Genomic DNA, 14174 nt, shown 5'->3' with positions numbered 1-14174 from the left:
ACTGGGGATTAGTTTTTAACCACCTGCAGTTCTTTACGGTGCACCCGATACACTGCTCACAAGCGTTCTTACATTCCATCCCCGTCAGAATATGGCCACCACGGACGGGACGCAACTTGTGACCTTGAACAGCTCAATGCCACAGACACTGGGGCTACCCTGGCAGGTTTCTGGGATTTTATTTTACAGAACCTATTCGAACACGTATACTTATTCCAAGCTTCCTGTTCTCCTAGTTGTCAATTAACTGAGCCTTGAGCTGCTCACATGCTTGGGGGCAAATGGCTGGCAAAGCTCAGAAGGTAAAGCAACCACGCTGGAAAGGTGTTGGCACCTGGTTCAAAACAAGATCGGGAGAAATTTATCTGCAAATGTGAAATTTGCTTTTCAAGGGCACCTAATACAGACATGCCAACCTTAGAACTTGGAGCACTATATAGACAAAGCGAAAAAAAAAAAAAAGAAAAAAGAAATACTTAAATTTTGTGAACAATAAAAATTGTTTTGTTACCCGTGACAATGACTGACTGTTCATGAAAAAATTCTAAATGTTTTGTAGGAACCATATGAACATTCTACTGATACGAATATTCGTATTATGCTGAAATCAGTTTTGGTATGAACTGGAGACAGATAATAAGTATTAAGAATATCAGTGTCATTATGACAATCGTAAGCAAGCACTAAAAATCTGGTATTTTTATATATATATATATATAAATTATGGGGTTTTACGTGCCAAAACCACTTTCTGATTATGAGGCACGCCTTAGTGGAGGACTCCAGAAATTTCGACCACATGGGGTTCTTTAATGTGCACCTAAATCTAAGTACACGGGTGTTTTCGCATTTCGCCCCCATCGAAATGCGGCCGCCGTAGCCGGGATTCGATCCCGCGACCTTGTGCTCAGCAGCCTAACACCATAGCCACTGAGCAACCACGGCGGGTGCTGGTATTTTTCAATGAATATGTAAATGTCGATAGGTGTGCTTAATGGGTCCCCTTGGAGCAATCTGGTGCAGTCATGTGGATGGCCTAATGTCTACTTTGGAGGAAACACAAACGGCATGTCAACACATATAGGATGTACGAGCACCTAAATGTTTTAGGTGCTTTAAAAGCTAGCTATTGTATCACTTTTGCAAAGAAACATATTCCATTGTACGCATATATGTACCTAAAGAATGTTATTTTTGTGTGGCAGAGCACCCAAGGCTGTTCAATTGAGTAACCTATACAACCAAAGGGATTAACAGTGATGAGCAAATTGTCACAAGTCATTACAATTATCAGAAAAAAGAAAAAGCAAATGCGTGCTACGTTCCTGTACCAATGCATAATGTTTCCTTACATCGGCCTTAGAACTATCCTTAGAAGCTGGCTAGTAGATCTAGTAATTCATTGTAGTGGGCCAGTCAGACATAGCTCTACAAGAAAAATATATGTTGCTAGTGAACAACAGCATGCGTGTGAAGTGACTGTTCAAATGCAATTCCATTTATTCACTTGATTTCTTTTCTTTGCCATTTTACAACCTTGTGTGTCATTTGGTGCATCTAATGATAAACGTCAATTTCTGCCTTTGTCCTTGTCCGCCTTTTGCATTTAAATCATTTCTCGCCATGCTGCTAGAATAACCATCACCTGTATTCGAGATAAAGGTATTTCAGAGGCAATTTATTCAACGGGCGCAGGCAAATACCACGGCAAAAACAGCAATGCAATGAAATCGCCGCATTACAATGACTGGGTACATAAACGCGCACATCTTCTCGCGCCTTTCATTCAACAGTACACAGCTGTTCAGACTCAAACTAACACAGAGAATTCGGACCACGTGCAGAGGGTCTCATTCATTCCACACAAACAGGTCGTTACGATGGAAATTGAAGATGACCGAGAACGCACTCAATATCTATCGACAACACTGACTAACAGACGCTTCGCTACAAAATTCAAGAAGCGCAACTCTAGCCGGGGGGTAATCTGCTGAACACTTCGCGCGCGCTTGAATCTGATGGTCGCTCGCGATTCATCGAACGTAGGCAGTTCTTAGAAAAGTTCTAGGAACTGTTATGTAACGTGAAGCTGCCATAAAATCTGCAGATGCCGGGGCGTCTACTTATTTACAGCGCGATGCACAAAAGCTACTCAAGGCCCGGCGGCACTCTCTTGAAAATATTTTTGCTTATCGAACAACAGCAGACCGCGCGCGGAAACCGCGCCTCACGATGGGCGTCGAGCAGACAGCAACTGAAGAATCGCTCGACAGCAGGGAAACAGCGTCGATCGCGCGTCTATGACGCTCTGAAGGTCAAAACTAATAGGATCAAAGCGCGCAACGGGGTTGTCGGCAAAAGAGAAACCGAAGAGGGATAACCGGTGCTGGCTAATGGAAGGCGGCAGTAGTACTGGCGCGTGCAGAGCAACGCGCGGGCTACGGCAAAGAGGGGTGTTCCCAGCGTTCCGACGAAATCGATCATTCACACGAGGCAAAAAAGAAAAGAAAAAAAAAATCTCGCTCGAGATAAGATGTGGCTTTGAAATCGGCGGCCGCCAATGCACCACCTTCCTCATCGCTTGCCGCACCAGAGCCGCGAGTTCGCGGCGGTGAGCGCATCGGTCGTGCTCCGACGGCAAGAAACGAGCTCGTCGACTTGCTGCCGAGTCCCACGACGAAGGACAACTGTTGAACGGGCACGGGGGCAGCGGATAGACTGGCCAGACCGAGTGCGCTCAATGCGCGCATCGGAACCGTGCGCCTTCGGCGGAGGTGTAAACCGCGGGCGCCGAAAGAGGCGCTAGGCCTAATCAAGCACGTTTGTAAACACAGGCCATCGAATCAGCAGCGCCTACGAAAACACGCAGATAGCGGATCCGCGAGAAGGTGCCGAGGTAACAAAGGCACTCACCTTGGTGGCGTCTCGTCGTTCACATCCTACGGTTCCTCCCGTTGGCGTGCTTCCGTCGGTCGGGCGCGACGCCCATGTTGTTTGCCGTGAAAAACTCCAGCCATGCAAGAGGGGCTTGTTCCTAGTTACGAGCGCACAGGCAGCGACTCTTGTTGCGCCTAACCCGTGAGGGCGCTGTTTGTGTCTGTCTCAGCACTTTTCTGCTTGCACTCGTACACCGTGATCTCAAATTTTCTCTTTATTGGGGCCCAGTCCTTTCGAGGGACTCCTGGGTTCGAACGTGGGGTCTCAATCCCGTCGCCTCGCGCGTTTGTGAAAAGGCTTCGAATACATCATAAAGCCCCTCAATCTCCCAAAGTAGCGCCATTCGCTTCTCTCCTCCTCCGCTCGGCGCGGCCTCGACGGTGGCGCCGCCGGTGGTGGGCCTGCCGTAGCAGACGACGGCTAACACGCTACGGGACAAAATCTGCAGAAAAGTTCGTTCGAGCCCTGCGGAGCAGTTATTTCAATCGAGATCTTTCTTCGTCAGTCGGTAACTGGCCTTTAGAATTTCGTGTTGGAATTGCGGAAGAAATAGAGAAAATGACCATTATTCAAGGCGTATTTAAGGCGTAAAGCGCGCGACGTTGAGAGTTCGTGTTGCTGAAACACGACGCAAGCACGCGGTGTACTCAAATACGCGCGTAATTACCAAAGTTTCAAGTGTTTACAGCGTGAAAGTACGTGTACGTGGTTTCGTAGGTTCATTCACGTACCTGCAGGACACTTTTGTTCGGTCGGCGCGTGAGAGATTCCGACTGTGTGCGGTCAGCAATGCCTGGCAACAGGGCCGTTTTTTCATTGCGGGGTGCTTTGGTAATCGTGACGATATATTGTTTTTTTTTACAAGTACTGCTCCAGGAGAGGATGTAATGGCTAACGGAGGCCTCTGAAGAGCACGTAACATTACACTAATGCAGGCGTCGCAGGGAGCGTTCGCATACAAAATTGGCTGTCCGCGATCTTATACCCCCTTGGCATGCACAGGCTTCGGCGAGCCCCTTCCAGCGCTGGTTCTAGCTTTGGTGTTCCCGTTGCCGCTTTGGTGCCCTGGAGGCGCCGTCAGTAATACGAAATAATGACAAGTTGTTACACCAGTAAATAAAATTTTTTGAAGAAATACAATCGCGCCGAGGCGCCAACTTCTAAAGCAGCGCTAGCGCGCGAGTATTATGAAACTCCAACGAGGAATTTACCGGCCCACGTACGACTCTACGATCAAAGTGCACGTTAAGCATCCCCAGGCGAGCTAGATAAAGTTCCACTACTACGAGTTCCATCCTACTAAGTTCCATCCACTACGACCTCCATCTTAGCTTTAGTCGCTTCGGAACGTTAAAAACATTCATCACCACAAACCAAATCAATACATGCGGGCGTACATTCGAAGCTAAAAGACTGCATCGTAAGTCATAGTGAGCCTTGCAATAGCGTCGAGAATGTGCTAACTTCTGGTGGAGCTCAAAACACACCCTGAATAAAGTCGCTTTTATGTCACAGGCCAGCTGCAGATGCGTGCATTTCACCGCAAGACGATACTACATGAAACAAAGAGAGCACATTCGAAAAAAGAAAGTCAAACAACGCGCTAAAAACCACGCAGAGCATGAACACCCACTTTTTCGAAGCGGAAGGCGTGAACTAGGCTCAAAATAAGAGGTTGTGAGTAGCCGTGGCCCTTACTTCACTAAGCCGTGCGTTCTTTGCCACTTCATCGAAGTCAGCCCACCCGATCCTGCAATCCACACTTCTTTTTGCGTTGCGCCCGCCGGACGGCAAAGCAAAGCTTTTTGCCCTCGCTGTGTCTGCTGCGGCAATCGAAGGCGCAGCAGCATGGCATCGCAATTAAGTTCTCGGCCCTGCACATTCTATTACGCTAACGCACTCCGTCAGTCCGCCTGCCGTACTTTCGTCGCGCAGGCCCAACAATGGAGGTCGGCGCGCACTAGAAAGAAAAAATATACAAAAGCGCGGCGCCTGCTTCGCGCTGGAAAGAAAAAAATATACAAAAGCGCGGCGCCCGCTTCCACGTGACACAGATTGGCCAATGGGGGAGCGGAGGAGGCTGGGGCGACAGGAAGCGTGGAGGAGGACGCGCCAGGGTGAGCGCGGTGGCGGAAAGATCTAAGAATGGCGCTACTTTTGAAAAATTGAGGGGCTTTAATACATCACGCACACCAGCTCCATTTATCGACAACGGCGTGGCCACGAACCACAATAACGCTGGCCTGCCAATGGAGTAATCAAACGAAAAATGAAAAAAACACACAAATTTCACTATCGACCGCATATTAAAAAAAATTACTTATCACTAATCTTACTATAGACAAATGTTTGAGATGCATTTCAGCGATTATTATTTACTGCGGCCCTACACTCTCGACTTTACTGCGGTCCCCTTCCACGTGGCTTCCGGTTGGCAGTGCTTTCGGCCGGTCGCTGTTTACGGTTTCCTTTCCGCATCTCGTCTTGGCGACGTCGGCCAGGGGACCGCAGCGATGGCGCTCAAACGTCGAACGGGATCCAAAAACCCTCCGATTTTCAGCCACGAGTTCGTCATCCAAAACCATGCCGACATTGTGTCCTGCGTGGCCATGCTTTTTGTCATGGGACTCCTGTTCCAAGTGAGTCGTTTTGTCGAGTGTTTCGTTACAGCCGCCACCACCACCACCTCTGATAGTGGCCGGCTCTCTTCTGATTAAATACAGTCTCGTTTTCTTTGCCATCATTCCACTGTTCCCGTTTCGAAGACAACTGCGGAACATTTTACTAAGCATTTCAGCAGTGTAAACTTGAGGTCGGCTACGCTTTAACTTAACTCCAATCCTGTACATCGTAGTTTATAGCAACGTCAACCGAGCTTAGATATGTGTGAACGGGCGTCATGTTTGAAGAGTTTCCCATCCCAATGTGCGGCTAACTCGGCCGTGTTCTGTGGCGCCGAGTTTCACTTTCGGTGCTGCTTTCGAGCCACGTAGTTCCGTTAACTTTTGCCTTCCTTAGCAATGCGGAGGCACGAATAGTTACATGGCCTCAATTCACTGACCGTGCGCAGCGGTCCGGTTTTAGCTTTGCTCACACTTAGGATCCGAAGAGCCCGTCGCTCGCATGGCGTTCTGCAAATTTCGTAAGCGCCTCGGCGATGCGCTTCTTTTGATTGATGCGCGAACTGCGCTGCCCTCAGCTGACGAGTTTAATTTGCTACCTGTCTTCGCCCCCCGTGCAGGTCACCGCACCATATGCTTCGGTTTTCATCGCCGTGCATCACAACACCACCGACGGTGAGTAGTGCATCCTTTCTTTCCGCTCACGATGCGGGAAACTTGCGCACGTGTTCCCATTTCTATCGACGTTGTTTGCGTTGACTTTACTTCGCGTTAACATCGAGCTTCGCCAGACGCATTTGATCGGCGCCGGCCAGCGCTAGCTGAACACGTGTATGTTTTGTTAACTTGCGTTACCCTCTCCCTTCCTCATCGATCGCGCAACTCTCTCGTCGACTCGTTATCGAGAAGATTCAAGCCGGGGACACCGCACTCGGCAGCTTCGTAGTACAAGATTACGTTTACTCAAATATATATATATATATATATACACACACACACACACACACACACACACACACACACACACACACTATGTCTCTGTGCCTGTATATATACTGGACAACTCTGTGTCTGGTTAGCGAAGTACTTAATCTATGCAACCACAAAGCTTATGTCAAGCTAAAGGCAGAGCTGCACAGAGCCAGCAGGCTTCACAGGTGTTTGCGCTGAAGCATAAGTGTGTGACAGGTGGCATTGCACACATGCCAACAGCATATCTGAAATTTGAATATTAATATCATAACCAGAAACAGCTTGCACTGATGATTACTTGCACCGTGCTGTCAACTTCCTGATATTATGACTGTTTAGTAATTTTTCTTTTATGACCAATGCTCTTACTTAATTTATATTTGACTTGATCAATGATGACTTTGCTGCAGCATCTCTACCTGTTCTATAATCCATGACTGTTGGAAGCACTTTGGTGTGATCACAATTTAGTCATGCAGCAGTGTGTGTAATTGTGCTAATCTTCATTATAAAGTATCTGAAAGGCATTTTTCTTTCTGTGGTACTTCGTTTCACAGATTGCAGGCAATGCTACAAAGGTTAGGGCGACCACTCACTGCTTGGAATTGTACTCACTGTACAATTAAGTAACCCATTTCTAATAAGAATGCTGACCACACAGTGTACCCTCTTGAGTCTGTGAGTTGTGTTGTGTGAGGATGGAAACTGCTGTTTCAGTCGCTTTAGCTCTCGGTTGTTCTTTGGTACCAGTGTAGCACAGGTGCTTTTGATCATGGTCATAATCAAGAATGGTAACCGCTGCATGGTCCAGCAATCCAGATCGAGTTGGTTGAGCTCCTTCAGCATCACAGCGTAGATGATGGCCTATGATCTGGTCTACTCTATCCGGATCATGCAAAATCATGGTTGGAAGTGGCCGCGTAGAAACACCCTATCCGGACGGGACTTCACAGTGCCGCAAAGGGCCTGTGTGGCAGGGGTATCAATTGATCATGGGTTTAGACACCCCGGGAATGTTACAGTCATCGTTTTGCACAATGCAATGGTAAAATCATCTCTTTTAGTGCTTGTGAGGTAACTTTTTCCAAAGTTTCTTCAGGCTCTTTTTCTTGCCTTTGATGAATCCGTTGCCTCTTTCTTCATTTTCACTTTTAACATGCGCTGATAATGCACCACATTGTGCCACTCGCTGCATTTGCACGAGGCTGCCGCTCCTGCCGCAATCAGTGGTGGCACCTGGAGGACGCTATGAGCCCCAGTGTGCCCTTTAATAGTGGACCCCAGTTACATGCGAGCGACGGCTGATTGACTGTTGTGGCACTGAATGGCAGGCTGGTGCAGACAAATTCACGGGAGACACCATCTCACAGCTGGTACTCTTGTGCAAAACACACCTGCGCGATCGTGCTGCCTGCCGACTTCTTCATTTGCTCCCACAAGCAGTTCTGCTCAGCAGCATCCATAGTGCCACTTAGCCTGAGTTGGGAAGTCTTCTATTGTAATATAATAGTAAGTAGTCATTCTAGATAGGCAGCATCGCAGATCAAAAACAACTGCACTGCAAAATGCACTGAGTGATACTTCTGTGACTGTAGTACTTGCGTAGCTTCTGCAATGTTGCCTGCTACGTATGAAACAGAGTACAGTATCTCCAGCACTTCGGTTGGAAGAGCACCGTGTGTCGGCCTCATGCGCTTGTATGGTGGTGCTGCTGTTCTGCCAGTGGCTCCGTGGCATGCTACGCACATACTCGTGTCAAAGCGTCATATATTGCTGATATCTCAACGTCTGAGATGGAAACAATGCTACACAAGTAGGTTAGACTTTGAATAGTCAAGAAAAACTGCAGAATATAAGAAACATACAAATATTAAACGTGCGTACCAAGCTTCGAATAAAGAACCCTAAGAAACCAAAGTGAATCAGGAGCCCTTTACTATGCCACATTTCATAGTGTCCAAAGGTCACCTGTGTTTATTTGGGCCATTAAATCCATTCTGTCGCTCAATCTGCTGAAGAATCCGTTATCCACTAAAAGAATTCCGGGTGCTCGACAAGCCTAAAACTTACCAGAGGTAGCATATGATCTGATAATTAGGTAACGCTGGCCCCAAATTTTCTGAGCTGTCAGGTGCATGGATGAAGCCTCCAGCTGAGACTGTTGTGAACATTGTGCAATGCATTGCGCACTTTTCTTGAAATTGAAACTGAAGAAATTCTCACCATATAATGGGGACAGAAATAGTGAGGCAAAAGAAATAAAGGGAAGTAGAATGGTTGCAATTTCGGAAGGTCAAGAGCTGGTTGATATAAAAAAGGTAAATTTGCATGCCTGATAAGTAACCTCAAGCTAACCACATCGTGTGGCGTTGACATTAATTCTAAAATTCTGAAAAACACCATCATAGCATCTAGCAAAATTCTGTCTCACATCTTCAGGCAATCTTTAGAGACTGGCATGCTGCTCTCAGACTGGAAGATAGCAAAGGTCTTACCCATATTTAAGTCGTTGAATAAACACACACCGGAAAACTACTGTCCAGTATCATTAACATCTATATGCTGCAAAATGCTAGAACGCGTAATTGCATCAAATGTATACAGTCACCAACAAATTTTTCTTTGCTAATCAACATGGATTTCGGAGAAACTTCTCTTGTGAGACACAATTATTAGAATTAACAATTGATTTGCATACTAACATAAAGGAGGCTCTACAAACTGATAGTACTTCTCTAGACTTTTCAAAAGCGTTTGACCTCGCAGCATATTGCCATTTGAGGTTATCAGCTCTTAAATTAGATTCTCTTATACTAACATAAATTTCCTTTCTAATCATCAGCAATTCACAGCAGTTAATAATTTTTCCTCTCCTCAGTCGTACGTTACTTCAGGTGTACCACAAGGCAGTGTTCTTGGGTTATTACTATTTCTAATATACATTAATGACTTACCCAATAACATTTCCTCATTTTTGCAGTCCACTGCATTCTTTATCGTTCCATCAAGTGTGCCGATGATCATACAATCCTCTGAAAAGATCTAGAACTTATTTCTCTTTAGTGTAACACTTGGCTAATGAAGCTTAACGTTTCTAAAGGTAAAATTATCTCTTTCAGCCACAAGCATACTAAATCTACATTTATTTATCACATAAATAACATCACTGTTTTGCATGCTACTCAATATGTATACGTATCTTGGTGTTAACCTAACTTTGACTCTTTCGTGGTCAAATCACATTGCATACATATGCACCAATGCTTCGAGATCATTCGAGATGCAAGTTGCATAATGCTACTAAAGACATTTATAAACCAGGTCATCTAACATTTGTTCGACCTCAGCTTGAATATGCCGCATCTGTGTGGTCTCCCCATCAGAAATACTTGATCGAAAAACTCAAATCTATTCAAAATAGGGCCTTGCATTTTATTTCGCGTTACGACTATAACAACGTAAGGTTTGCTGGTGCAAAAGTAACTGAGGTTATCTTGTTCCATGCACCATGTTGAGTCTTGGACATCGTTCCTGCCAACTCTCCTGATTTTATTGGAATGTTTACAAGTCTGGGCCCATTCGGTCATTTTATGAATGCTGCATAGAAGGGGCCCAAATAATGCAAGGCGTGTTTACTCAGAGCCAACTTCAATAAAACACTATTTGTGTATTGAGATCAATACCTTCAAGGCCTGAGGGTGTCACAAGTGAGAAAATACAAAAGGTGTAATACGTGCACAGATACATAAGGTTGTCGTGTGCGTGTTTTCTTGCCCAGGCATGGAAACGCAAGGGATCGTGAACTACACATACGGTGCCAAGGACATATGCCTGACCTTCTTCTACTTCCTCATTGCCATCGTCATGCATGCCATCATCCAGGAGTACCTGCTCGACGTGAGTTCTATTCTTGTGCGCACGCTGCCCTGAGAAGGGTGCAGACGTGGTGGCCTGCGTTCCGGTTTCGGTTCTGATTACAGAGACTGTTTCTTGACACATCTGCGCACTACACTTGCAGACAGCTTTCTGTGGCGGTGCACAGAAGGCAAAGGGCATGCATGGCAGCGCTCGTGCAAATGGTCCCACAGTCTCCTTCTTGTGCATTCGTTTAATCTGCAGAACAGAGAAATTTAACATCTTACTTACTACACTGACTGTATTAAAATAAAACATAAGATATGCCACTCAGTGTTGAATTAAAATCTTTTTTTTAATCACTTTGCTCGTTCACGTTTTGACAAATGCAAGATCATCACTGTAACCAAGGTTCAGTGTTTGCTCTTCCGAAGAACTGATATGGAAAGCAATGCCAAAATCTGCTGCACTACTTGGTGCAGTAACAGACGTGCAGAAATCCTGCCCCGATGGTTTTTCCTTCATCGCCACGGAAACTTGTCTTTGAGTGTGGTGGATTGAAGCACGGAAAGTGATGTGGTTTGTTCCATTGTGCAGTGAAGCCTGGATGCTATGGTCATCGAGAAAAAACACCTCACTGGCTTTCACGCAATAATTCCTCCTCACTAGTAACTTTGAACCTGACGTGTGAATGTGTACCAGGTTCTGTTCTTTTTTTTCTACATTCAGTCCATCTAACAAATCTACTAGGAACAGCTTTTATTGCTCCTTACGGCCCTGAACTGGTCCATTTTCTATCTGTGCCGCAAAAATAGCTTCTCAGATGTGTGCTAATCTGGGCAGCTGATACATCAACGACAACGAATTGGTATCAGCTGCTTCTCATACTCTTTGTCGCAAGCGCTAGGAGCCTCTTTGCTGGCTTTCGCCAGTGATGACTCGTGTCCGACTCCCCGGTCATACAGCCACCTTTGGCCTCCCATGCGGGATGCCTTGCTGGGCCACACAGCCGGCTTTCACTGCCTGCGCCATACAAACTAGCTGACCACCAAGGGAAGCAGCCTAAGTGCGATGTAACAAAGCAAAATTTCAGATTACTGGTCGAAGTAAACCCTGTAAAAAACATGTCCATTGGAGTGAAGTCTACACAAGGTGACATTTATTTTATAATCATTCATAATTACGTTTCAAAGCCCAGTTGAGGACGCCGACGCAGGTTGCTTTGTTGACTGCTCTTTGACATTTGGTACCAAGGATGCCACTGCACATGTTCCCCGCATGAAAACGGTTGTGGAGGTCCCCTTAACAGGTTAAGGCCTTCTTTTCTGCAGTACAGCCATTGTCACACTATGTCAGCGTGACCATCGACAAGCCCAAGCAGCAGCACGTAGTTGAACAATGCAGTGATGGCACCAAGCAAGGCAACATACTGTGTTTTGGGGTTGGGCTGTTACCCGCACGTTGTTGTGCACTAGACAGCCCAGAAGATGTATCATCTCAAGAGCGAAAAAAGCCAGATGATACCCTTTTATATCTGCTGAAAGTTGCGCAGATCTTCTTTAACATGCAGTGCAAGCTTACAGTCACTCCAGCCTCTTGAAAACGAAAACGGGTGTTTCCTGTCATGGTGCACCTGAACTGTGCAATTGTTCACCAAGGTTGAGCCTGTTGGTGCTGCACAATTTTGTACGACTTGGGCAATTTTTTTCTAGCATCTACATTGAACTGTTTATTTATTAAGCACAAAGCATCACTGAAGCTCATCAGTGACACACCAAAATGGATACTAATGCTATGACTGCCTGAAACAGGTACTAGAACTAGTGGTTTTTCAGAGATAGTGCGGAAAATCTTATTCAATGCAGTGAGAGACAGAGGGCATAGTGGCTACACGGGAAGCAAACCTCCTGTTCACTTCTTATGTTGCACAGCCTTGTCTTGTGCCGAATGCTACAACTAGTTTCTTACGATAAAAAGCTTTGCTTGTGTTGTTATTCCTGTTGCTTTACATAAAGGCTAGCTTTTAAAGACAAGCCCTGACTCGATAATTTCTTTAGAATATCTCACTCAAACTTTGCAATCGAGTGTCAGGTGTGTCGTGCTGGTGTGAATTGCACTCTCAGCTTTGTGTCCATCTGTCGATGCCTCATAACTATGCACATAATCTTTATTTCCATCCAGTACATCAAGAAGCACACCGTAAGCATTTCATCCCCGCTTTCTTCTCCCTCATTGCTCTTGTTGCATTGACATTTTTCGTATTTGATGGTTGTGCATGCATCATTACTAATGTAACTTTATGTGAGTGTTAGCTTTGCAGACAAGCTTGGCTTTAAATTTGCTTGAATTTGCGTTTAACAAGAGCAGTAGTCGGAACTAAGGGGCAGAATTTTTTGTTAGTTACAGTCACTTGAAGTCACAGTCACTTGAAGGGTTATTATAATTACACGAAGGTATTTCGCCCTCAACAGCAGCAGTCCTTGGTATAGTTATTTTGGCGGCTAGCTTCCCACGCTGTGCGTGCCGCCATCGCACCTGGTTAAGCTTTTCCTAGACGCTAGAGTTATGCTTTGTCCGCGCAACCTTGAGCGATCGGAAAGCGCGTTTCCCCCTCTTGGCCGACGGAGAAGGGAGGCTTCGTTCCGGCCGCGAAGCTCTCCACATCTCTGTAAGGTGCCTTGTGGATGTCTCGTGCTGACGATTCCCTCTCTGTGAGCGCATATTTCCCCCCCTCATCTTTTAAGAGGTTCAATACATACAAGCATCTGTCTCGCAAACCAGATTTTTTTTTCAAGGGAATTTTCCACGTCTCAGTAATTTCTCTCGTCGTATTCGAGTGCTGATTGCCGTGTTATAGTTTGTTAACGAAGCTTTCCCTCAAATCTAAATATTTTAAGGCAGTTTGTCGTGTGCGTATCATGGCCACGCACGCTTATATCGCCTTCCGTTTCTCTACCATGGTTGCGCTTTAAAACCACGACGCTGCAAGTTTGCTTCAGAGACTATCCTTTCCTTCCCACTTCTCCGCCCTTAAACTGGCTCTCTCAACTACTACACGCAGAGACAAAGCAACAGCGCGCGCATTAGATCCCATAGATGAGATGAATATTTACAATTATTATTAGGGTTATAATTATATTCGAGTGCTGATTGCCGTGCTATCGTTTGCTAACGAAGCTTTCCCTCAAGTCTAAATATTTTAAGGCAGTTTGTCGTGTGCGTATCATGGCCACGCACGCTTATATCGCCTTCCGTTTCTCTACCACGGGTGCGCTTTAAAACCACGGCGCTGTAATTTTGCTTCAACGACTTTCCTTCCCTCCCTTCTTCTCCGCCCTTAAACTGGCTCTCTTAACTACTACACAAAGAACAAAGCAACAGCGCGCGCATTAGATCCCATAGATGAGATGAATATTTACAATTAGTATTAGGGTTATAATTATATTCGAGTGCTGATTGCTGTGCTATCGTTTGTTACCGAAGCTTTCCCTCAAGTCTAAATATCTTAAGGCAGTTTGTCGTGTGCGTATCATGGCTACGCACGCTTATATCGCATTCCGTTTCTCTACCACGGGTGCGCTTTAAAACCACGGCGCTGCAGTTTTTGCTTTTCTTTTCTTTCTTCTTCTCCGCCCTTAAACTGGCTCTCTTAACTATACTACACGCAGAGACAAAGCAACAGCGTGCGCATTAGATCCCATAGATGAGATGAATATTTACAATTATTATTAGAGTTATAATTATATTCGAGGGCTGATTGCCGTGCTATCGTTTGCTAACGAAGCTTTC

The 14174-nt window shown here is 45.8% G+C and overlaps 2 protein-coding genes across 5 annotated transcripts in view; one reads left to right on the top strand and one right to left on the bottom strand.

The window, feature by feature from the left end:
• Positions 1-3242, bottom strand: part of pps (protein partner of snf) — a 136648-nt gene extending 133406 nt beyond the window's left edge. For all 3 annotated transcript variants that reach the window (XM_050177883.3, XM_050177884.3, XM_050177885.3), the window contains exon 1: positions 2914-3242. The gene's annotated coding sequence lies outside the window, so the exon portion shown is untranslated. The remainder of the gene's footprint in view (positions 1-2913) is intronic.
• Positions 3243-5130: 1888 nt separating this feature from the next.
• TRAM (translocating chain-associated membrane protein 1) overlaps positions 5131-14174 on the top strand; it is a 42282-nt gene continuing 33238 nt past the window's right edge. The window contains exons 1-3 of one of the 2 annotated variants that reach the window (XR_011893974.1): positions 5131-5576; positions 6179-6233; positions 10309-10427. Coding sequence is in view for 1 of the 2 variants with exons in the window: in XM_055070625.2 (XP_054926600.1) it covers positions 5283-5576; positions 6179-6233; positions 10309-10427 (468 nt within the window). In the remaining variant the exon portion in view is untranslated. The remainder of the gene's footprint in view (positions 5577-6178; positions 6234-10308; positions 10428-14174) is intronic. The other variant, XM_055070625.2, reaches the window with a different exon arrangement.

Source organism: Dermacentor andersoni, chromosome 4 (genome assembly GCF_023375885.2).
Source record: "Dermacentor andersoni chromosome 4, qqDerAnde1_hic_scaffold, whole genome shotgun sequence".
In the NCBI taxonomy this organism is placed as follows: domain Eukaryota; kingdom Metazoa; phylum Arthropoda; class Arachnida; order Ixodida; family Ixodidae; genus Dermacentor; species Dermacentor andersoni.
Note: the sequence above shows the minus strand (reverse complement) of the source record. Positions and strands in the feature narration are given on the sequence as shown.